This window comes from Gossypium hirsutum, chromosome D11 (assembly GCF_007990345.1).
Source record: "Gossypium hirsutum isolate 1008001.06 chromosome D11, Gossypium_hirsutum_v2.1, whole genome shotgun sequence".
Classification (NCBI taxonomy): Eukaryota; Viridiplantae; Streptophyta; class Magnoliopsida; order Malvales; family Malvaceae; genus Gossypium; species Gossypium hirsutum.
The window spans coordinates 5,012,071-5,034,290 of record NC_053447.1 but is presented as its reverse complement, the minus strand read 5'-3'; the positions used below and the strand labels follow the sequence as shown (position 1 = coordinate 5,034,290).

General features: G+C 32.4%; 5 protein-coding genes across 6 annotated transcripts; 4 read left to right on the top strand and 1 right to left on the bottom strand.

The window, feature by feature from the left end:
- Positions 1-843: 843 nt before the first annotated feature.
- Positions 844-3,897, top strand: LOC107911661 (actin-7-like). Its single transcript, NM_001327049.1, is given in 5 exon segments — positions 844-878; positions 1,554-1,624; positions 2,190-2,583; positions 2,675-3,288; positions 3,365-3,897. Coding segments are annotated over 4 exon segments (1,134 nt in total). The 5' UTR covers positions 844-878; positions 1,554-1,564; the 3' UTR covers positions 3,431-3,897.
- Positions 3,898-4,223: 326 nt separating this feature from the next.
- On the bottom strand, positions 4,224-7,581 carry LOC107911660 (carbamoyl-phosphate synthase small chain, chloroplastic). Its single transcript, XM_016839535.2, has 10 exons — positions 7,170-7,581; positions 6,917-7,049; positions 6,433-6,521; positions 6,287-6,347; positions 6,127-6,194; positions 5,912-6,040; positions 5,705-5,814; positions 5,266-5,613; positions 4,766-4,931; positions 4,224-4,635 (listed from the first exon to the last, which is right to left on the bottom strand). The coding sequence occupies exons 1-10, from the start codon at positions 7,309-7,311 to the stop codon at positions 4,586-4,588; spliced, it is 1,296 nt and encodes a 431-aa protein (XP_016695024.1). The 5' UTR covers positions 7,312-7,581; the 3' UTR covers positions 4,224-4,585.
- Positions 7,582-11,205: 3,624 nt separating this feature from the next.
- LOC121223665 (protein bangles and beads) lies at positions 11,206-13,237 on the top strand. 2 transcript variants are annotated; one of them, XM_041105642.1, is made up of 3 exons: positions 11,206-11,618; positions 11,690-12,256; positions 12,338-13,237. In XM_041105642.1, the coding sequence occupies exons 1-3, from the start codon at positions 11,433-11,435 to the stop codon at positions 12,881-12,883; spliced, it is 1,299 nt and encodes a 432-aa protein (XP_040961576.1). In that variant the 5' UTR covers positions 11,206-11,432; the 3' UTR covers positions 12,884-13,237. The 2 variants fall into 2 exon arrangements, with proteins under 2 accessions (XP_040961576.1, XP_040961575.1); XM_041105641.1 differs by having other exon boundaries at positions 11,690-13,237.
- A 1,682-nt stretch (positions 13,238-14,919) lies between these two features.
- Positions 14,920-17,435, top strand: LOC107911466 (WAT1-related protein At1g68170). Its single transcript, XM_016839282.2, has 7 exons — positions 14,920-15,153; positions 15,304-15,366; positions 15,553-15,669; positions 15,903-16,158; positions 16,508-16,666; positions 16,847-16,998; positions 17,127-17,435. The coding sequence occupies exons 1-7, from the start codon at positions 14,957-14,959 to the stop codon at positions 17,281-17,283; spliced, it is 1,101 nt and encodes a 366-aa protein (XP_016694771.2). The 5' UTR covers positions 14,920-14,956; the 3' UTR covers positions 17,284-17,435.
- Positions 17,436-20,735: 3,300 nt separating this feature from the next.
- On the top strand, positions 20,736-21,483 carry LOC121223664 (uncharacterized). The gene is made up of 2 exons (XM_041105640.1): positions 20,736-21,207; positions 21,330-21,483. The coding sequence occupies exons 1-2, from the start codon at positions 20,905-20,907 to the stop codon at positions 21,348-21,350; spliced, it is 324 nt and encodes a 107-aa protein (XP_040961574.1). The 5' UTR covers positions 20,736-20,904; the 3' UTR covers positions 21,351-21,483.
- The last annotated feature ends 737 nt before the right edge of the window (positions 21,484-22,220 follow it).

Here is a 22,220-nt window from a genome sequence, read left to right as displayed (position 1 = left end):
TACACATTTTAATTGGATATATTCATACAATTAAAAAAAACCCTTTACACCTATAGTTAATAAAGTTAAATTTAAAGTTATTTATATTTATTTTATAAAAATATTTTTTATTTATTTTGTATACATCTTAAAAGAGAAAATAGAATTAAAACATTGATAAACATATCAAAATTTTAAAGAAAATTAATTTTTACTATCATTTAAATTTTATATAATTTAGAAAAATCGTCTTGAATGAATCTGGACTTAACTTTTAAATGGTTTTTATTTTTTTTTAAATTTATTGAATTTTATTTGATTTTATTTATAAATTTTAATAATGTTTTATAAAGTTATAAAAAATCAAATAAATTATTTTAAAAAAATTTTAACTAAAAATTAATTACGCTTTAAAACGAATGAATCTGATTAATCGTATGTTTAAGTTCATTTTAGTAAAAAGAATTATATATTTCCTTTAATATTTTTGATGATGTAATAGTGTCATGGTAGCAACTATCGTTGAGTATCGTGTAAGCTTTGTTAATGTCCATATAATATTGCAACTGTTAATATTAGGTAAAGGGCTTATTTGATAAATTTTATTAATTTAAGTGTTAAGAGTTTAATTATTTTAAAAAAAATTGAGGACATTTTAAACCATTATGCGAAAAAAAAAATCACCCGTGGTTATGAAAAAAAAATGTAGATAGATAAATACCCGTTTTCTTTCTCTTCTTGCACACTGCCTTCTCCAGCAGCTGCACCACAACTACAGCGAAGAGAGAAAAAGGGAAAAAAGCGTCGTCGTTTTTGGTTCTTCTTCTTCTTCTTCTTCTTCCCTCTCTCTCTCTCTCTCTCTTACTCTGAAGCTCCTCTTCGTTCTTTCATTTACTCAGGTAAACCTTTTACTTTGCTTTAAATTTTCTTCAAAATCTGCCGATCTGTGTATTTGATGCTTGAGTTTGATGTTTCGGCTATGATGCAACTAAGATCTACAGTTCGAGAGGTTTCTAGAGTGTTAGATTTAACTTGATCTGCTCCTTTTGCAACTGGATCCTTACTTAGCTTGATCCGCTTCATTACATTTGCTATTCTTTATAGATCTAACGACAATTTATTTTTTCTCTTTATTTTGAACTTGATCTTCGACCAACTTGTCCTGATTAATGCTTTCACTGTGTAGATTCAATACTTTGCAAAGGTTTCTTTTATCTTTAAGAAAAGCTCTAATCTCGATCATTATTTCTAATTGATTCCATTTGTTGTTCATCGAATTTTACGGTAGCTTGATGAGATTCTCTCAAATGAATGTTGCCTACGATTTTAACTACTATAGTTGTTTGCGCTGTTTCATAAACAGCTAGGATATTGGACTGTTCTATTTTCTGTATTTGAAGAAATTAATGTTGACTAAGTATTTCTGCTTTTACTTTATTTTTTTTCCATTTAGAGAAACTAGAAATTGATTTGTCAAATGTCTTTAGTTTAGCTTGTTTAGATTAGTTGAAGGGCACAGAATTCGCGTTGACAAGTGATTTTGCTGTACTCACTACCTAGATTCCTGTTTGCAGTATTGTAAAAGATGGCCGACGGTGAGGATATTCAACCCCTCGTCTGTGATAATGGAACTGGAATGGTGAAGGTTAGTTATTTTTTAGACCAAAGCAAACCTGACACCTAGCTTTTAGACTTGGACAAGGATAAAATCTGTTTAAGTGGGCTTTGCTCAGGCTTCTACATTCAAAGCCTGAACGCAGCTCAGCTCGTTTACATTATATAATTTATAGATATAATAGATACATATATAATACTATAATTTAAACATTAATTTTCTTAATCAATTGTAAGACACATTGCATTCCTAAGAGGAGACATAGATTTAGACCTTGGAGACGAAATTGTTGGGAAAGGTAGCTATAATCCATGAACATGGACCATAAACATGGACATGAAGAATACCCAAAAAAATACTAAATATTAAATGAAAAATATATTTTAAGAAATAGAAAATACTATTGGTAGATTTGGGTAAAATATGAGATCGTATTATGGACTAAGCCGAGCTTGGGGACATAAGAATTATGATGATATTATACACAAACCTGGCCGGACTATGAACTCTTCTAGACCTGAGTTATAATCTTGGTTATTGTTTATTTCTTTATGAGAAGTATCTTATGGTTAAGCTAATTTTGTCTGTAATGTAGGCCGGTTTTGCTGGTGATGATGCTCCAAGGGCAGTTTTTCCCAGTATCGTTGGTCGTCCCCGGCACACTGGTGTTATGGTTGGGATGGGTCAGAAGGATGCCTATGTAGGAGATGAAGCACAATCTAAAAGAGGTATCCTTACTTTGAAATACCCTATTGAGCATGGTATTGTGAGCAACTGGGATGATATGGAAAAGATCTGGCATCATACATTCTACAACGAACTCCGTGTTGCTCCTGAGGAGCACCCTGTGCTTCTCACGGAAGCACCTCTCAACCCCAAGGCCAATAGAGAAAAGATGACTCAGATCATGTTTGAGACCTTCAATGTACCTGCCATGTATGTTGCCATCCAGGCCGTCCTCTCTTTGTATGCCAGTGGTCGTACAACAGGTTTGTTAGACTTGAAAGTTCTATGAGCTTTTCTCATTTTAATGATATTTTGGAATCATGCTGACACTGGATTATCTCTCTATTGGAACAGGTATTGTGCTGGATTCCGGTGATGGTGTTTCTCACACCGTGCCAATCTATGAAGGATATGCCCTTCCACATGCCATCCTCCGTCTTGACCTTGCAGGTCGTGATCTAACCGATGCCTTGATGAAGATTCTTACCGAGAGAGGTTACATGTTCACCACCACTGCTGAACGGGAAATTGTCCGTGACATGAAAGAGAAGCTTGCTTATGTTGCCCTGGACTATGAGCAGGAACTGGAGACTGCCAAGAGCAGCTCATCTGTTGAGAAGAACTATGAGTTGCCTGACGGACAAGTCATTACTATTGGAGCTGAGAGATTCCGTTGCCCGGAAGTCCTCTTCCAGCCATCTTTCATTGGGATGGAAGCTGCTGGAATCCATGAAACTACCTACAACTCTATCATGAAGTGCGATGTGGATATCAGGAAGGATCTCTATGGTAACATTGTGCTCAGTGGGGGTTCAACTATGTTCCCTGGTATTGCGGACCGCATGAGCAAGGAGATCACTGCTCTTGCTCCAAGCAGCATGAAGATTAAGGTCGTTGCGCCACCAGAGAGAAAGTACAGTGTCTGGATTGGAGGATCTATCTTGGCATCACTCAGCACCTTCCAGCAGGTAAATATTTCTTTTTATATTTGGCTCTACTTCTTTTGTGTGATGGTTGTCCGACACTGACGATCTTGCTTTACAGATGTGGATTTCCAAGGGTGAGTATGATGAGTCCGGTCCATCCATTGTCCACAGGAAGTGCTTCTAAGTTTTGTAATTGCTTTTGATGGTGATCTACATTTTGCATTTAGTTGGCTTTTTTTGGTGTGCCGTGTCAAGTGAACTCAAAAGTCTGGTTTATGTGGGGGAAGTTAGCGATCATTGTAGGACGGTGTACTTGATATTGACGTATTATTATTTTAGCCTTTCACCGTATCACCACCATTAAGATGATGGGCCCTAAGGAGATGGCGGTGGACGGACAATTGGTGCTTAATTCCTTCCTTACAATCCATCTTTGAACCATGCTGCTTAAATGGATGTTTGGAGCTGGAGACTGGATTGTGGTGCTTCTTTTATTTATTTAATATTCAAGGGTTTTGAGAACATTAATGTTAATAGCTATTATTGTACGAGATTTTTTTAAAAAAAAGTTAGTGCCAGTTTGCGCGGTCAAACTTCTGGGAAAATTATATTTAATAAAATCATATTGTGAATCCTTTTTGTTACTTTGAATTCATCAGGTATATTTCAACCGTTTGTGTGGAAAGGATAGCAGTGAATCGAATATCATTTTCGAATGGAGTGTTATAATTACTATCTTCGTTAATTTCATCAGGTTCACAGCTATAGTAACCTCAAATTCTCTAAGTCCACTTTAATTTTACTAATAAAATTCAAAACCATTCTTTTGAATTTACTTTCTTGTTATGGATACGGTATTTGATTTCAAACTCGAAATACTGTTTAAAATTTTATTTAAGAAAATGAGCTGCAACGTTTAGTGTTAAATACCTGACAAATACTGTCATTTAACTAAGATTTGGATGTTAATACAGTTATATTTTTAATAAACAGATTTTATTACGGATAATAAAACCCAACCGACCCAAGTGAAATATACCTTACAGCTTAGTAGGACAGCGGCACCCTACTTGTCATTCGACCAGCCCAGACCAGACTACCTTTTCGGCTTTGGTAAAGCCAGGATTTCTACTCCCCCAAAATTAAAACGGAAGGGGAATGGTTTATTTTAGAAAACGAAAATACTGCCTCAATTTTAGGACAATATAATAATGCTAAAACTAAAACAAGATCCATAGCCAGCTAAAGCACATACCAAAGGAACCACAGCTGAGAAGAAAGCACATTTACTACGATACTAATACCTGAAAATTGAAACAACCTGACGTTACAGGTTCCTTCAAGCAGCTTGTTTTGTTGACTCCATAAGCTCTATGAATTCTCTAAAAGCTGTACAAAGAAACTAACTTGGCTTGAGCAAAGAGACCTTTCTTTAACGAAATAGAAAATTGCGATCTTGGTTAAAAGGCGAAAGACTAAATCAAATTGTCGAAATTAGGTGTAGTAAAGAAATTCTTACCGCAATCTGAATCATGAGGTCCTGGGGATGCTTCAGGATGGTATTGAAGAGACATAATACTTAAAGCAGGATAAGCTAGACCAGCACAGCTTCCATCATTGAGATTAACATGAGTCACTTCTACACCCTCAGGGAGTGAGGCTGGATCGACTGCATAGTTGTGGTTCTGCCAAATCATGAACTCCGATGTCAAAAACACAAACCGAAAGAGATGTTACGACTTTAAACACATACTGAACTGAATAAGTTAGTGGACATACATACAAACATTTAAATACCTAAAACATTGTCAATAGATATAAGAATAATATGTGCAATACTAGGCAAATATGTAAAACTTTTGATTTTATTACTTGTGTGTGCGTGCAGTTTTAGTTGGGGTTGGTTCATCTCAAAGTAAAATATAAACCCACGCAGAAACACAATGCTTGGAATTGCATAAAAGGGATGCCTCTATGAACTAATTATTCAATGGAAACACTTTGGCTACTTAAACACACCTGAGCGCTAATCTCAACACGGCGATTCCGAAGATTACGAACAGGATGATTTCCACCGTGGTGGCCAAACTTCATCTTAAAGGTTTTACCACCCAAAGCCTGCCCGAGTAACTGATGACCCATGCAAATTCCGAAAACAGGAACTTTCCCTAAAATTTCCTTGACTGTCTCAACGGCGTAAGGAACTGCAGATGGATCTCCTGGACCATTGCTGAAAAGAACTCCGTCTGGCTTCAGCTTAAGGGTTTCGGCTGCTGGCCATGTGGATGGGACAACAGTGATTTTACAGCCATAAGATGCTAAGCGTCGAAGTATATTATGTTTGATCCCAAAATCATAGGCAATAACCTTCAATTCAAAAGGAAACCGAGAAGTGTAAGAGCAGACACAAAACAAGGATCTAAATTCTCCAACATTAACTTTAAAAAGTATTACTAACTCTATAGGTATCTCTATCTCTTCCATCGGAGTTGAAGTCCCATTCTGATTTTGTTTCATCAACCCACTCGTACGGGGCATTACAGGTAACACCACTTATTAAATCAATACCTGTGAAATAAATACGAGAATAATATAGATACAACTGATTTTATCCATATAAAACTGCTCATAGCTTTCAAATAAGATAGGGGTATCTCAATCTTACCTACAATGTCCCATGAACGTGACATTTCCAAAAGTTCATCATCACTTCTAGATTGTTCAGTGCTCAAAACCCCAATAAGACTTCCATCTTGCCTCAATCTGCAGGTGATTGCACGTGTGTCAACATCATCTGCCATTTTAGGAAGGCATCAAAAGATGAAAATAGGTCGGAGCAGATTCTTAACTAGACACCGAGTTACATGTATTATGACTTACAAATTCCCATAACATTTCTTTCTGCTAAATAATCACCAAGCGTTTCCACACATCTCCAATTGGAAGTTCTGCAAAACATTTAATTAAAATTTGATAACTCAAATAAGCAAACCTTTCATGCCAAACAAGTAAAAAGGGTATATCTAAGAAATTAAATTACGTAATACTTAGACTTCTGATCACCAAACCAGCAAGAAAGCACTGCCTCGATTCATCATCATCTGATGTGGTATGCATCAACATCAGAAAACATAAAGTTTTCAACAATTCAGAAATGCAATGATTCGGCAAGTGAAATTTACTTACCAAAATTTACTCCGGTATTGCCAATATGGGGATTGGTCATCAAGACAAACTGACCAGCATAACTAGGATCTGTTAGAATTTCCTGATACCTGAACAACAATTAATTTGGCCATGCATTAAACTATGCACCTAAGTCCACGTAATTTACACCGTGGCGAGATTCAAAATAAAGGCATAACAGATAAAAAGATAAGCAACTACACTGTAAAGGGAATGACAGCCCTAAACACCCTTTAAAAATAACAATAAAGTAAAAGAAGCAACATGTAATTTCAACCATTATTGTCCAAACACTATATAATCTTACTGAACATTGTTTAAAGTTAATTTTTTTAACAAAACCTTAATTTATCTAGTCTCACCTTATTTCGGCACTCCATTGTTCATACACAAGATTAGAACAAGTGCAAAATTCTTTAATTTAGTTAAAAGGTATGAAGAGAAATTGAAATTCAAAATACTATATATATATATATAATGTTACCCTGTTAAAGAAGTGTTGAAAACCACTTCGCCAACTCGGGTACCAGAGGCACCAAAAGATTTAGCCCTCCAAATAGAACCATCTTCAAGAAGCAGCCTAGCATCCGCTACCTTCCATGGCCTCTCCGCCAACCCTGAAACCACCCGATACCCAAAGATTTTTCAACTTTTATTTATTTATTTATAAGAGAGAGAGAGAGAGAGAGAGAGAGAGAGAATTTAGAAGCAAAGAGTGAAAAAGAAAAAAAGTTTACCAGTGGCGGCACCGTCAGAGGAGAGAGGGAGGGAGCATCTTGCTGTTAGAAATCTACATTTGGGTGAAGGTTTAGGTGGGTATGGAGTAGAGAAAATAGACTGGTTGAATTTGAGTGCAAAATCCATGGCGTAGATGCCCATTTCCACTCTGCAAATGGTATTGTTTTAAGGGTGGGATTTCGGTGGTAGAGTACTAAAGCTACTTGGGATAACAATGGATGCTCTGAAGAGTGAAGGTTCCTAAGTGGTTACTTTAGAATTGTTTTCTTTTTTTCTTTTTGGTGGGCTTTGGAGAGAGCTAAAGCTAGGTCTTTGGTCCCTAACAAGAAACAACTAGGGACGGCGAAATTCCCCCAACTCGACCGTTCGATTCGGATACTGTGGTATTTTTTTAGGAAATCGGCGGAAATTATAAAAATTGAATACTAAAATTATTATTATACTAATTAAAAAATATAATTTAACTGATAAAAATTTAATTTCGAAAATTATAATAACTAAATTATACTTTTTTTAATTAAGTCATCAATGAAATTTTATTTATAATTTAGTAACTATTAATATAGTTTACCTATTAAAAAAACAGGTCAATAATATATTAATAAAAATATTTTTATAGCATTATTTAAGTAAATAATTCTAACCGCAATAAATAATTTTAAACATATATAAATAATTTATATTTTATAATATTTAGGTAAAGAAAATGCTACTTCCCCTTCTATTTTTCTTTTATATGAAATAGGGGAATTCATTGTCTCATCTTTTATGATATAATGTATTTCTCTTCCTTCCTTTATTTTAATTTATTAGAAACTGTCTGATAAGGACCTGTTCAAACTTAATACTGATGGTTAAGCTCTTGGAAACCTAAGGAATGTGAGATCAGGTGCACTCATTCGTAACCATCGAGGTAATTGGGTGATTAGCTTCTATAAACATATCTCTTGTGCTAGTAGTGTTCAAGCTGAATTGTGGGCAGCTCCAACTAGTAAGATCATTGAACATTAACGACCTGGAGATTGAAGTTGATGTCACGACCATTATTATCGTATGGCTAATAATAACTCTACTAATCTTATTCTCCCCCCTTTGAATGCTCTAATAATTTTTTATTATTAAACCTTTGCTCCATGTTTTTTGGAAACGGAACAAATGCGTCGATGGACAAATCCAGTTAGGAAGTCATTTCTAATCTAATTCTCTTTCGAATGATGTTTATTAGTTGATAAACCAAGTTGTATTATGTATCGAATTTGACTTTTTTAACATTTTATGAATCTAGTTATTTTTTCAAAAAAAAAAAAACATTTTCCTTATTTCTTTCCTATCTCTCTAGTTTGAATCTTAGAGTTGGGTCACCGTAGAAGCCTCGTCATAGATTTTATCGATTTCTTTTCCTAGGTTATTGATCACTTCCATTAGTAGGTTACAATCTTTGGTACTGAAAATTATTTAGATTATTTATATATTTATTTAATTTAGTTTGTAAAGCGTTTATACTTCTTTTATAAATTTTTAAAATTTTTATAATTTTTTTATATTTGTTGACATGATAATATGTTGTGCTAGCATCTATTCCACATCGCTTGTCATTGCCATATGTTATCTTTTATCACCTCAGCTAAATTTAACAATTAACGTTAACTTAATTAATTTATGGTCAATAAGAGTTTAATTGAGTGTAAATTAACAATCAACACTTAATTAATTTTTTAATTTTTTTATAAGTTTTTTTTTACCTTTTAGCTAATTTTATAAATATTATTATATATTTTATTGTAATTTGATAATTTTAAAATGGGTAAATTATAAAAAAATAGTCACTTTTGTTTGACCCATATTACATTTTAGTCACTTATGTTTGAAATGTTACGTTTTAGTCACTTACGTTATCGTTTTGTTACGAAATGGTCAATCTACCATTTAGCTCTGTTACCTCCTTAACGGTGGTCCTACGTGGCAGTCAAAATGGGTTTTAAATGCCAATTTGGATGTCTTACGTGACCGTTCAAATTAAATTTATTTAATTTAAAACCTATTTTCATCCCAATAATTTGGCATCTAAGTTGGCATTTAAAATCTATTTGAATTGCCACGTAGGACTGTCGTTAGGGAGGTAACGGAGTTTAACGGTAGAGTGACTACTTCGTAACAAAACAATAATGTAAGTGACTAAAACTTAACATTTCAAACATAAGTGACTATTTTTATAGTTTACCCTTTTAAAATGTGTTTTAATATATATATTTAGTTTAATTTTGTAAAAACTAATGTATTAATAAATCAATATTTAAAATATCAAGATTAAGTTGAAGTCAAATATGGCACCTCTTGTCTTGATATGTATTTATGTAGATTATAACTAATTTTATATTATATATTTGGTTTAATTTTATAAAAAATAATATTTAAGATTTTGGGCTAGTTCAGGAAATTGGAAAGCTATTTCAAGGTTGAAGTTGGGGTTAAAGTGAAATTTCTTAATAAAATAATTTTGAGGCGGGGCAAGAAGTACAAAAATCACGTTAAAATTGAGACAAGTAAAAAATTACCTGTTTTGTTCTATTGTCATCCCAGCATGACCAAAAGTCTCTAGTGTCTATTAAGGGTGGGTTTGGATGGGCGATTGGGTGCGGTGCGGTGTGTTTAGCTTACTTTTTGTCTCACGCTACAGTATCGCTACAGTATCTAATCTCACCGTCACCGCTGTTTTTACACTAACCGCAGGTAAACGCACCGCCCATCCAAACTCACACTAAATCTCATAGAAATAATGTAAGATTTGAGTGAAGCAACTCTTTAGGCATCACACTATGGATCCAACGATCCATCCACACGTGCTTGGTTTCCCCATTGCCAATGTGCCATCTCTTTTGCATTTAGGCAAGGAAATATCGTGCCAATTAAGGCAACTTTACTTTCTTTTACGGTACGTACTCATGCTGTATGTTCGTGTTAAGATATATAACTTAAAAAATATGGTCAAATTCTGCTATCAAACCCTATACTATATGAAAATTACAAATTTAGTCCTTATATTCTAATTTCATTGATTTTAATCCTGACTCAAATGGTAGCAATTATATTTATTAAGTCAAATATTGTTATTAGTCTAAGTTGTAAATTTAGTCAATTTTTTTAATTTGATCATATTGAGTTCTTATGTTTTTTTTTTAATTCAGTCTTGATTGATTCAAAAGATAGCTATTAAACTTATAAATTAAAATAAAACAAATTTTTTAGTATTATGTAAAAATAATAAGCTAGCATAACACTGCTTATATGACAATATATTAAATTTAACTTAACAAATTTAATGACTACTCTTTGGATCAAAACTTATATTTGAAAATTAAAAAAGTACATAGATTAAATCTAGAACTTACACATGACATAAAGATTAATAACTTAATTTAACTTTTATCTGTTAATAAATAGGCATAATCACTTTTTTGGCTCTCTAACTTTACAAAAAGGTAATTTCACCCATCTATTTTATTTTTCACCTCTTTTATTCTTTAAACTTGTATTTTTTGTCAAATCATCTCAACATGTATGAAAAAGCTAACGTTTGTTAATTTTGCCGATGTGTTATACATGAGAATTAGTACGTGGATGACATGTCAATATTTAATTAATTTTTTAAAATTTTATAAATATTTTTTGTATTTTAAAATAATTTTAATGATTTTAAAAAATATTTTTTTTTTTAAAATGAATTAAATGGTGACATGGCATACTCGTGCCACATCAACAAAGTTTAAAAATATTAACTTTTCCAATTATTTTGAAGTGATTTGACAAAAAAACATAAATTTAATAACTAAAAAAAACAAAAAATTAAATAAAAGACTAAAATATCTTTAAAAAATAGAAACACTAAATAAACCACCATACCTAATAAATATCATTTTTTTAAATGAAATTATTAGTTCATATTGGAGTTTAATTGGAAATAAACTGGATAAAAGAATATTAGCATAAAAATATGTTAGCATAGTATTTAAAACGTAAATTTCCTGGGAACATAATAAAACAGTGTCCCTGTTTTCAATGTTTGTTTACCGCAGAACAATTGTCGGAAGCCAATGAACCATAAATAAAATTCATTTTTCACTTTCCTCATAAATCTCCTAAATCTTCTCATTGTCTTACTCACCCAGAAAGAAGAGGCCAAGCGAAATATTAAAGAAAAAAGAGAGGGTTTTTAGAATAGGTTGGTTCTCTAGTTTTTGAAAGCTGAGATAAAATTTATTAACATGGGATGTTGTGCTGCAAAGCCAAAGGTTTTGAAGGGCCAGGAAGCCGAGGAGCCGATTCCCATACCGTCTTCTAAGTGGGGCAAAGAATCTGTTCCTGAACCTACAGAACCTGAAAACAAGGTCGAACCTGACCTCAATCATCATGGCAACACGCGACGATCTCTTAGTAACTTGTTCAAAGAGGTATGTTTTTTTTGGGGGGGGGGGGTTCATATGATGTATCTGTTTATTCAATTAATTTTATTTGTTTGCAGGAGGAAATGGGAATGTTAGCTAAGAATGATAATAACGCAGAATCAGAGCCAACAAAATGCGCACCAATGGAGTCAGTGACAGAAGAATCGTCGAAACCGGCGAAACAAGAATCAGCCGAGCCTGTATATATAGAGCCAAATGAGAAGTCACCGACAGATGCCGAGAAGCTAAATGTAGGCAGTGTGATTCTAGGTGAGGAACCTAAGGAGCCTGTAAAGCCAATCCAGCAAACCTACGAGCCGGATTCTATGCAGGCTGCTCATGGAAACATTGAACCAGAACAATCAGTTGAAGCCAAGCCAGTACCTGATATGGCAGCAAAGAAAGTAAAAGAGGACAATGTGAACATGAGACAGGAAAGAGAGGAACCTGCAAAGGCAGATTCTGTGCGGGTTCCTCCTGTTAAGATCATTGAAGTCAAATCAACATCTGAGGAAGCAACAGTTACTGAGAAACTAAACGAAGGCGATATAATTATAGAGCAGGAAATGGAAGAGCCTGCAAAGCCGATGGAGCGTAACAAGAAGCCGGATATTGTGGTTGATACTCCTCGAAAAAATGAATTGGTACGATCATTTGAAATCAAATCAGCACCAGGGGTGGTTTTGTATACCGGAAAACTAAAAGATGGTTTAATTATGAATCAGGAATTCGAGGATCCTGCAAAGCTACTCAAGCAGATCTTTAATCCGGTTCGTATGTCTGCTCCTCCTGGAAATATTGAATCGGTACAACGAATTAAGGCTTATCCAACTCCTGAGGGAGAAAACGATACCCAGGTATTTCCGAAGCCGATCGACAACAAGCCGGATCCCGTTTTTGTTATGCCTGGTGTGACTGAACCCAGACGATCAATTGAAGCCAAATTAGCGCCTACGGTTGAAATAAAGATCGAGGAACTAAAAGAGGAAGACGAGGAACCTGCAAAGCCAAATCCCGGCCTTGAATCAGTACAATCAATTGAAGCCAAACCAAAAACACCTGATGGATCAATAGATACTGCGAAACAAAAACTGGCCAATGTGATTATGAATCGTAAAATCAAGGAACCTGCAAAGCCACTCCAGATTACCGAAAGTCCAGAGTCTTTAATTCTTGCTCCAGCTGGAAATGTTGAACCAGTAGAATCAATCGAAGCCAAATCAGAAGCTCAACCAACGACAGATACCGATGTGATTATTTTGAAACAGTGAAGCCTACAAAAGTAAACGAAGCAGACCCACAAATCAGATCATGTGCCTGTTACTGCTTCTGGAAAAAGATTGAATCAGTACAGTCAACACCCTTAGGTAGGAGTAGCAAACTACGAATGTGCATTAGACACAAAAGTACGTAGCAGGTGTGTATTTGATACAGAAGGAAATTGGAACAGTAAGGCTACTAGAGAGAGATATTGTAGTAGAAATCTAAGTAGTTTACTTGTTTTTTAGGGTTGGTTTTGAGCGAACTTGGTTTTCGTTGTTTTGCAAGTAATTTATTTTCTTTCATCGTTTTTTATATTTTCTAATGTTTCATATGGACATCTGAAATCTTTAGATTAAACGTTACGACCATAGTTTCTTCTTTTATGAATTTGTGTGAGTAATATTAGTATAATATTAACTTTTTTTTTTAGTTATAAGAGAAAATTAAAATTCTATCAAAAACACAACAAACACGACTCGAATCTAAATACAATGCTAAACATTATCAACTATCTGCACTCAAACTACAATAACCCTGTTGAATAAAAAGAAAATCTTCAATAACTCGAGTATTAGGAACGTGTGAAAATAAATCTCTTTTATTGGTTATTAACTAGATTATGTCCATTACAAGTGAAAGAGAAAAACACGACAACAAGGAACAATAGTTTGTTCTTACAATTTTCTTTAGTTTGTAACAATTATTAGTTATTTTTTTTAATAATAGTTTTTAATGGAGGTATCTTTTCAAAAGAAAGAAAGAAAGTGGTTATATTATTTTTGAAAAGCATATTATATAAAAAAATTGAAGACAAAAGTACCTTTATACTATTATTATTTTTTAATTTATATAAAATTAATTTTGTAGTCCATTTATCAATTAAGTTTATATTATTTGACTCATAATATTAAACTCAATCTATCACTTACTAATTTTTATTAAGGAAAGAACAGGAGTAGGTTAATAGATTTATATCTCATCGACCATGATTTCATTTACACCACAAATTCAATAAACATGCAACTCCCTTCTTTTAAGTTAAAAAATATATGGACGGGAGGTAAGGGCGGAGCTAGAAATTTTTTTTAGGGGATAAAAATAAATTTTAATTTTAATAGTTTATATCTTTATAATTTTTAAAGAATTAAATTAATTTTTTATCATTTTAATAGGTCAAAGTACAATTTTACCTTTGCTAATTTAAAATTTTAAAATTTTTAAAGAACCTAAATAAATAATTTTTCATTTTAGGGGTAGAGGTCCTTGTCAGCACCCCTAAATATGCCACTTAGAAGAGGTTGATTAATTTATTGAAAGAAATTTGTGAAGTATCAACCAATGAGAGTTAAGAGACTTGCTAACAAATTGAGATTAGAGATTTTATTTCTTGACACGACGAATTTTATTAGGAATTAATCTACCACTAAACCCTAAATTATTAGCTAGTTATTCTTTGTTACTTGTAATCATTGATAAAGTAATAGATGAACATTAATTCCACTACAAAAGCAGAAAAAAAAAGCCATGAACAAGACAAAGTAAGCCACCACAGACGGCAATCCCATCATATCATATACAATGTTATTTAGATTATCACTTTAAAAAAAATTATTTTTGCATAATATTTATGTCAAATTTATATTTAAAAATTAAAATACGATCTTCCAAATACATTACAAAAAATATACTATATTAATATCCATATTTAACATTAAATAACATAAAAAATTTTAAAAAATGGGTACCTAAGTCACATAACTTAAAAAGTTGCCATTGGTGTCAAATTTCTAGTAGTGTAAGTATGATTCTTAGGAATACATCAAGAAATAGACGGCCAAACATTTAAAGGGACAATCCTTTGAACAACATTTGTCCTTACTTTTGTACAGACAAAATTTTAAAATTAAAATAACTTTGAAATTAATAATTTATTGATATTATTAAAAAAAAAAGATTTTCCAATCCTTCACGTTCTTCTTTCATTACTTTAAGATGGAAAGTGTGGGTATAGTAAAGGAACTGCAGAACTTTTTATATGGTTTCTTAAGTTTTCTTGGAAAAAAATATACATAATAAAAGAAATGGGGAAGAATTTGTGTGAGATAGTGGAGAGGATGAAAGTAGTAATAGTCCTATTGGTGGTTCAAGCAGCACTTGCAGGTGTGATTGTGTTCTATAAATTAGCCTTGGTTGAGGGAATGAGCATGAGAGTACTCATTGCTTACAGATTCATCTTCGCCACTGCTTGTATAACTCCACTTGCTTTCATCTTTGAAAGGTAACTTTCAAAATTCCTCATGTAATCTGTTTTTTGGGTTTTACTGAATACAAGCTTCTAATAGTAGATTATAATTTCAGAGTTTATATTGTGATGCTTTGAGCAAGTCATATGATCATATTGTGAGTGTATTTGGATCCTATATTACAGGGAGAGTAAAGCAAATTTAACATGGAAGGTAGTGTTCCAAGGGGTTTTGTCAGGTTTCTTTGGGTAAGAATTAACCCAACATCATTTTCAATTTCAATGAATTTTATCCTTAAATATCTTAACCTGGAATGATGAGTATTTAAATAAATAAATAAAAAAGGAAGAAGCTATGGTAATGTCCTAAAAATCTATTAATAATATTTAACCCTAAAAAAGTCAGATAAAATGTAAGTTCGAAAATCCATGCAGGGGAGCATTGGGACCGAATTTATTCATTGCAAGCTTATCCTTAACATCTTCAACATATGCTACAGCAATGTCCAACCTTGTTCCCATTGCTACATTTATCTTGGCTGCCATCTTAAGGTTTTTCTTTTTTCCTTAAATTATTATAATATGATGTATCATCCGTAATTATAGGCACTGATATACATTTCTATTTAATCATCTTAAGCCTTAACTATCATTATTAGACTATATCCATTAACATTTTTCTCATTTTTAATTATCTAATATTTTAATTTGTATATTTTATAATTACTTTTCATATATTATTTTTTGTTTTTTATTTCTAAAAATTTATTTTCAACTATATGGAGATTGGAGAGATTAGGAATGAAGACATTGGCAGGGCAGGCCAAGTTGTGGGGCACATTGTTGAGCATAGGTGGAGCAATGTTTCTCACATTTTATAAAGGAAAAGAACTTAATCTTTGGTCAACCAACATAAACATAGTCAAACATGGTGGACACCATCATACTAGCACCAAACATGCTGCTGTTGGCGATCAAGTCTTAGGCTCCTTGTTGGCTTTAGCTTCTTGCCTAGCATTTGCAATTTGGTACATAATTCATGTAAGTTTTTTATTATTATTATATATAATCATTTTTATTAGGTGCATTATGTGCATTAAAAGTGAATCTAATTGTTGGATATATTCAGACTAGAAAATGAATTCGATTTAGAGGAATTAATCAAATTAAGCTTACGTTTCAAACTAATCAAGTATTAATTTGAGTTCAAATTATTTCATTTTGGACTCAATAAACATTGGGCTATTCTTTTTAAGCCCAACATTTTTGTTGGAGAATTTCATTTATTGTGTCAAATATAAAATTCAGAGAATCACAACTTGGAAATACTTTAAACTTACTATTGTATTTTATACGTAAATTACTGGTAAAAGTGAAATGGTTTTTACAGGCCAAGATGGGTGAAAACTATCCATTCACGTACTCAGCTTCTGCATTGTTTTGCATCACAGCTTCAATTGAGGCAACAATTTATACCATAATTACTGACAGGAACTGGTCTGATTGGAAGCTTGGCTGGAATTTAAGGCTTTTGAGCGTTGTTTACACGGTAAACACAGTTCTCATCCAATTTATATATATATATATTTACATAAAATTTCACTAAGAATGTGTTACTTTTTGTAACTATATTCGTGTAGTATGGTAATCTATTAACAGTGTATCAGTTAATTTTCATTGGGTTTCTGCTTGTTAAGTACTACTAATGTTTTTTTTTTTAATAACAAAGGGAGCCGTCGGTTCAGGACTTACGGTAGTTCTTATGTCATGGTGCTTGCGTTTGAGGGGGCCATTATTTGTATCCATCTTCAACCCTCTTACACTCGTATACGTAGCCATTGTTGGATCATTGATCTTCGACGAGAAACTAAGCATAGGAAGGTTAAATTCAAACTCTCTGAGCTACCTACCGAGCATGCATTTTTTCTTTACGAATTTTTAATATTTATTTGTTTTTCTTTTCGTCTCTACTTGCACATGATATTGACCCACATGTTTTCATGCATCAGCATCATAGGGTCGGTGATAATAATTATAGGAGTATACGTAGTTCTATGGGGAAAAGCCAAGGAGAAGAAGACTTGGGAACAGCTAGCAGCACAACCGGAACGGCCGTCGGAGCCTCAAACTGTGGATGTTGTTATTCAAGATGCCGATCACTGTTGAGATCCAAGCAAGCAAATCTCATCCTAGTTAATTATTGCATTCTAGGATGTTGCATTTTGGGATCATCAATATATATATATATGTATGTGACTGTTTTAAGTATATACATAAAAATTCAGTTCAAATTTTTGAGGTGGAATATTTTAATTTAATGTCGGGATACAATTATATATATAATGTATTAATTTTAATTTAACTGTATATGTATATATACGAAATTTTGATTAAAAATAATTAAATCTAATTATTATTTCTTAAATAAATTCCAATTATTCTTATATTGCTTTAATATATAAAAAATAAACGAAATTAAAATTCATTTATTAATTGTTGTAGAATGAGTGTACAAAGGGTTTCACGCACAAGACTAGCTGCCACAAGATTTGCTCCATTAACCCTCTGATTTTTATTTAAATCAAACAACATATTATTTGCATGGGTGAATGCAGAAGGCAAGCGAGGGCCTGGCCCAATTACAATTTTGTTTCCTTATAAATTATTAAATTAGAGATTTATATATGGTAAATTGTATTTTTTTTTATGGAAGAAAAGAGAGCATCATAATGCCTTATTTTAATTTGATGGTAAATTGTATTTTGACCCTTTAAAAATATATAAAAAAATTATTTAAAATTTTTAAATAATGAAATCTAAATTAATATACGATTAAATTATATTTTGATTTTTTAAATTTATACTTAATTCTAGCCCTCCTAAATTTTTTTCTAAATTTCGCACTCAATGTATATAAATGCATATATAAAATTTACTTAAAAAGGGGAAATGAAGAGACAAATAGCAAATTGCTTGTTAAGAAAGGAATTTTCAGGCAACTTTATAACAAGTTAGGTCAATATTTCTTTCATTTAACCATTATAAACTATTATCTGTCATTTTCAATGAGTCATGATTCATTATAAAATAGAACTAATAAACGCAACATAACCACATTTACATCAATTAATTAATTAATTAATTAAGATGAACCCACAATTCTAATAAATTCATTATCAAAGTTTCAATAGATGGCATGATGATTAAGGGTATTCATCGCTTTAGGCATGGTCTGAGTTTGAGTCACGTTAATAGCGTTGGTTGTTCGAACTTTGCCCTATTATTGTAATTCACAAAAAAAAAATTCAATAATCTTGATTTAAAACAATAGAAATATTCTCTTAGATTCGATTTTTAGAGTACTCTAGTGTTTTCTTGAACATTAGAAATATTCTAAGTGATTTGTCACGCTTGCAGAAACCACTTTATTATTTGATTGTGTTTGTGTTGAGTACTTTGGTGTCCCGCTTTATTATTAGGCAGTCACTAGTCACCTAATTATGCTTAAGTTTTTTTGTCATCAAACTATAAAATGTAACAAAATGATCATCCAACTGATTATATTTTTCTTTTTTATCAAATCCTTTCAATCAATGTCGAAAATATGCCATAACAGCTTTAAAATTAGTATAATAATATTAGTTTTTAATATTTATATAGTATCATTTTGGTCATAATTCTAAAAGATTTTACGGTTATTTACGTATTATGTAATTTAATTCCGATTCCAAAATTTTTAAAAAATGTTTTTTTTTTCTGTTTTTTTCTTTTTTATCCATAACAAAAACAAGTTTTCTTTTGTTACCTAATTTTTCCAACCCTAGCTATCATAACTCCTCCATAAGCCCTCCGACATCCCTTCGCCACCGCAGCTTCGCTAGACCTAGCTGCTTTCAGTTGGTCCCATCCTCCCCTTTGTGCTATCCATTACCGAAGATTCGAAGGAGCCTTTTCAGACCCAATTGATCGAAGATCTCCGTGTGCCGCTTGAAGCTAGCCGACCATCTCTCTAGTCAATCAAAGTGTAGACTATTCGAATTTGCAGTTGGAGATCTCAAACAGGAAGATCCAAATAGGAGGCTTAGAACTCTCTAAGGCTAACATGGCGGCCGATCATTTGGCGATGACCAGCTGGTCACCACCCCCTTTTGCCTCCATCACCATACCGTCAACCGGCCATCGGTCGATTTTCTAACATGATTAGGACTGATTGTGGAATAATACACTTTGGACCAAAAAGTGACCTTTGCCTTCTGCATTCAAGGCTTTTCTTTAGCTAGATCTACGCGCAGCCTTTCTTGAAGTGTGTCTTTTGCTCAGGCGCAAAAAACATGTCCATCCACTGTTTGCTCGACGAGTCTTTGATGACTCATGTTTTGTATGTTGTTTTCCAAGGTTCCACATCTATTGGTTTAGGTTTAGAGGCCACAACTCCATCAATAAGGGAGCGACGGCTTTCGAAAGGAATTCATGGCATCAAGGTGGTCATTTCACTTCTATGGCTATCCACCAATACAATGGCTCGTTTGTGTGGTTTTGACTATTATTATGGCTTTTAATCATCCTTAGCTCCTCTCATAATCAGAAATGAATGCTTGATTCAAGTGTAGGATCCTCTTGCTGTGTCCAACTTGGACTTTAGGTTTATCGTCTTTTTAGAGCATCGTCTTGTATTAGTTGGAGCTTAGGCCATCGTTGTTCGGTTGTACTTGTTGAAAACTTTAGCTTGTTTGGAGCTTTCGCTCTTGTAACTTTGGATCGACTTTGACTCTTGCTTGTAAACTTCTTTCATATGCGAATGATTTTGATTGAAAAATAGAACATCTAATAATTTTATTCCCAGATTTCCAAAGGCAATGTATATTAGATCTATCACGACGAATTTTGAAACTTTTTTTTAATTTTTTTGCTATTAGGCCTTTTTTACAAAATCCAACCTCAAAACTCAAATTTCATTTCAATTAATATTAAAAAAACTATATTACCATTAATATTTTAGAATTAAATTTAGATAAAAATATTTTTAAAGGATCATTAAATAATAACTCAAATCATACCCATTTTATCTAGGGTTTGTTTGATACCACTGAAAAAGTTAAATCAATTAAAAATTAATATTTTTAATAATTTAATTTTTTATAGATGTTTAATAATTTAAAATAAAACAGTCAATTAAAATTTTCTTTTCTATTAAAAATATAGTAAATAATAAGTAAATAAGAGCTACTTATCACTTAATGAAAAATATTTTTAATTTATTTTAATATTATATTATCCTCTAAAAACTTTCTATTTAAAATTTAATTTTTATTTAAAATAAATTAAAATATTTAAAATTTAAAGATAAAAGATAGAATATATCTTTTTTAGAATTTAAAATTTATATTTATCAAATAATTTAATTATATCAAATAATTAATTTTAAATAATATATCAAATAATTTTATAACTTTTAAATCAATATTTAAATTTTTAGTATTTATTTTTTACTTGATCAAATATCACCTTAATTATAAAAGATTTTGTTGGACCCGCGACAGGTCTACTTCATGGCAACCACGCTGCACTTTCTTGCCTTTTTTTTTTTTTTTTTTTTTCCTTCCTTTAAAAACCTATACAACACGTACCTTAAAACGCGCTCTACGCCCAATCTCTTTAAAGCAAAAACCCGTTCACAAAGTAATCAAAAACAAGAAGAGAATTCTTGGCCAAACACAGAAAAACAAAAATCAGAGGGAAAATTTTAAAAAATAAGATAATTTTGGACTCTTTGGGTTGATTTTCTCAATGTCGGAATCAAAGTCTTGTTTGGTCAAGTCACAAAAGTCGTCGTCGAAGTTAGATTCCGACATGGCAGCAGCGGCTGAACAGCTGATTCAACTGAGCGATGAAGACAACAACAACAGCAGCAGCTGCACCACCACCACCACTAAGACGAAGATGATCCAAGGCAAAAGATCGTGTGAAGACATAACTTGCGCAAAGATTGAAGAGATTTTTGGGAAAGAAGATGAGATTTTGAGACCAGTTCATAAGAAGCAAAAGTACAAGTCACTTGACAGAATTTACAAGGAAGCGAAGCCTATTAAGGTTAGCTATGGAAATAATTTATGGTATTGATCATTGATTTATTCTGGGTTTTGGGTCATAAATCATGATCATCAAGTTTAATTAACTGACTTTGAATAATTTCTTTTGCGTTTTACTTTCAGGTTTTAGTTAAACCCAGTTAGCTTAATTCGGTCCTTATTATTGGGTAATTGGGGAAAAATGTCTATATTTTGTTGAGTAAAGGTTAAGTTTAGATGAATATAAGCTGAAAAAAGTTGAATACAGTTTGGCAATGGCTGCCTAATTTTCCTTTCAGTTGTTGCCATGCATTTGGATTATCTCATTTTATGTGGGATTATTTTTCTAGTACTACAACATCAATTTGTTGGTAATTTCATTCCTTTAATAATATCGCATGTGAGGATTTTGAAAATGAAATCTCGTGATTTTGAAGGATTTTTTTTTCATTACTACATGATTTGATATACCATTAAAGATTGAGGTCATAATTAAGAGTGGGAGAGATGTGCTTTAATATCTTTCCTGCTAGTATTGTTACATGAAAATGAAGAATCTAATGCTGTTGGATATACATACATACATACATATATATTAACTGATGAGAACGCATTATAGGTTAAGTGATATATATTGCAGCAGCAAAACCAGCAGGAGTTCAGTACATAACTAATACAGTCTTGAGATTCCGAGTAACATATATATATATATATAGAGAGAGAGAGAGAGAGAGATGTTTTGCAATTCACCATGGAATCCCCATACGAGAACACCTGTTTCATCTTCATGAACTCTCTTTATATCTACTTGCCATGGATCAACAAACAAACGTATATATACATTATCTTTTGCTGAAATATACACATATACATGTACGTATACATTGTTGAGCTTATGAAAATTCTCAAGACAGATATATGTATGATGTATGTATGCATATATACATCTTCCTTGTAGGTTTCCAAGTTTGAAATTTCTTTTTGAGCATAGATAGGGATAAAACCATGGAAAGATGGAGAGTTTGTCTTCGAAAG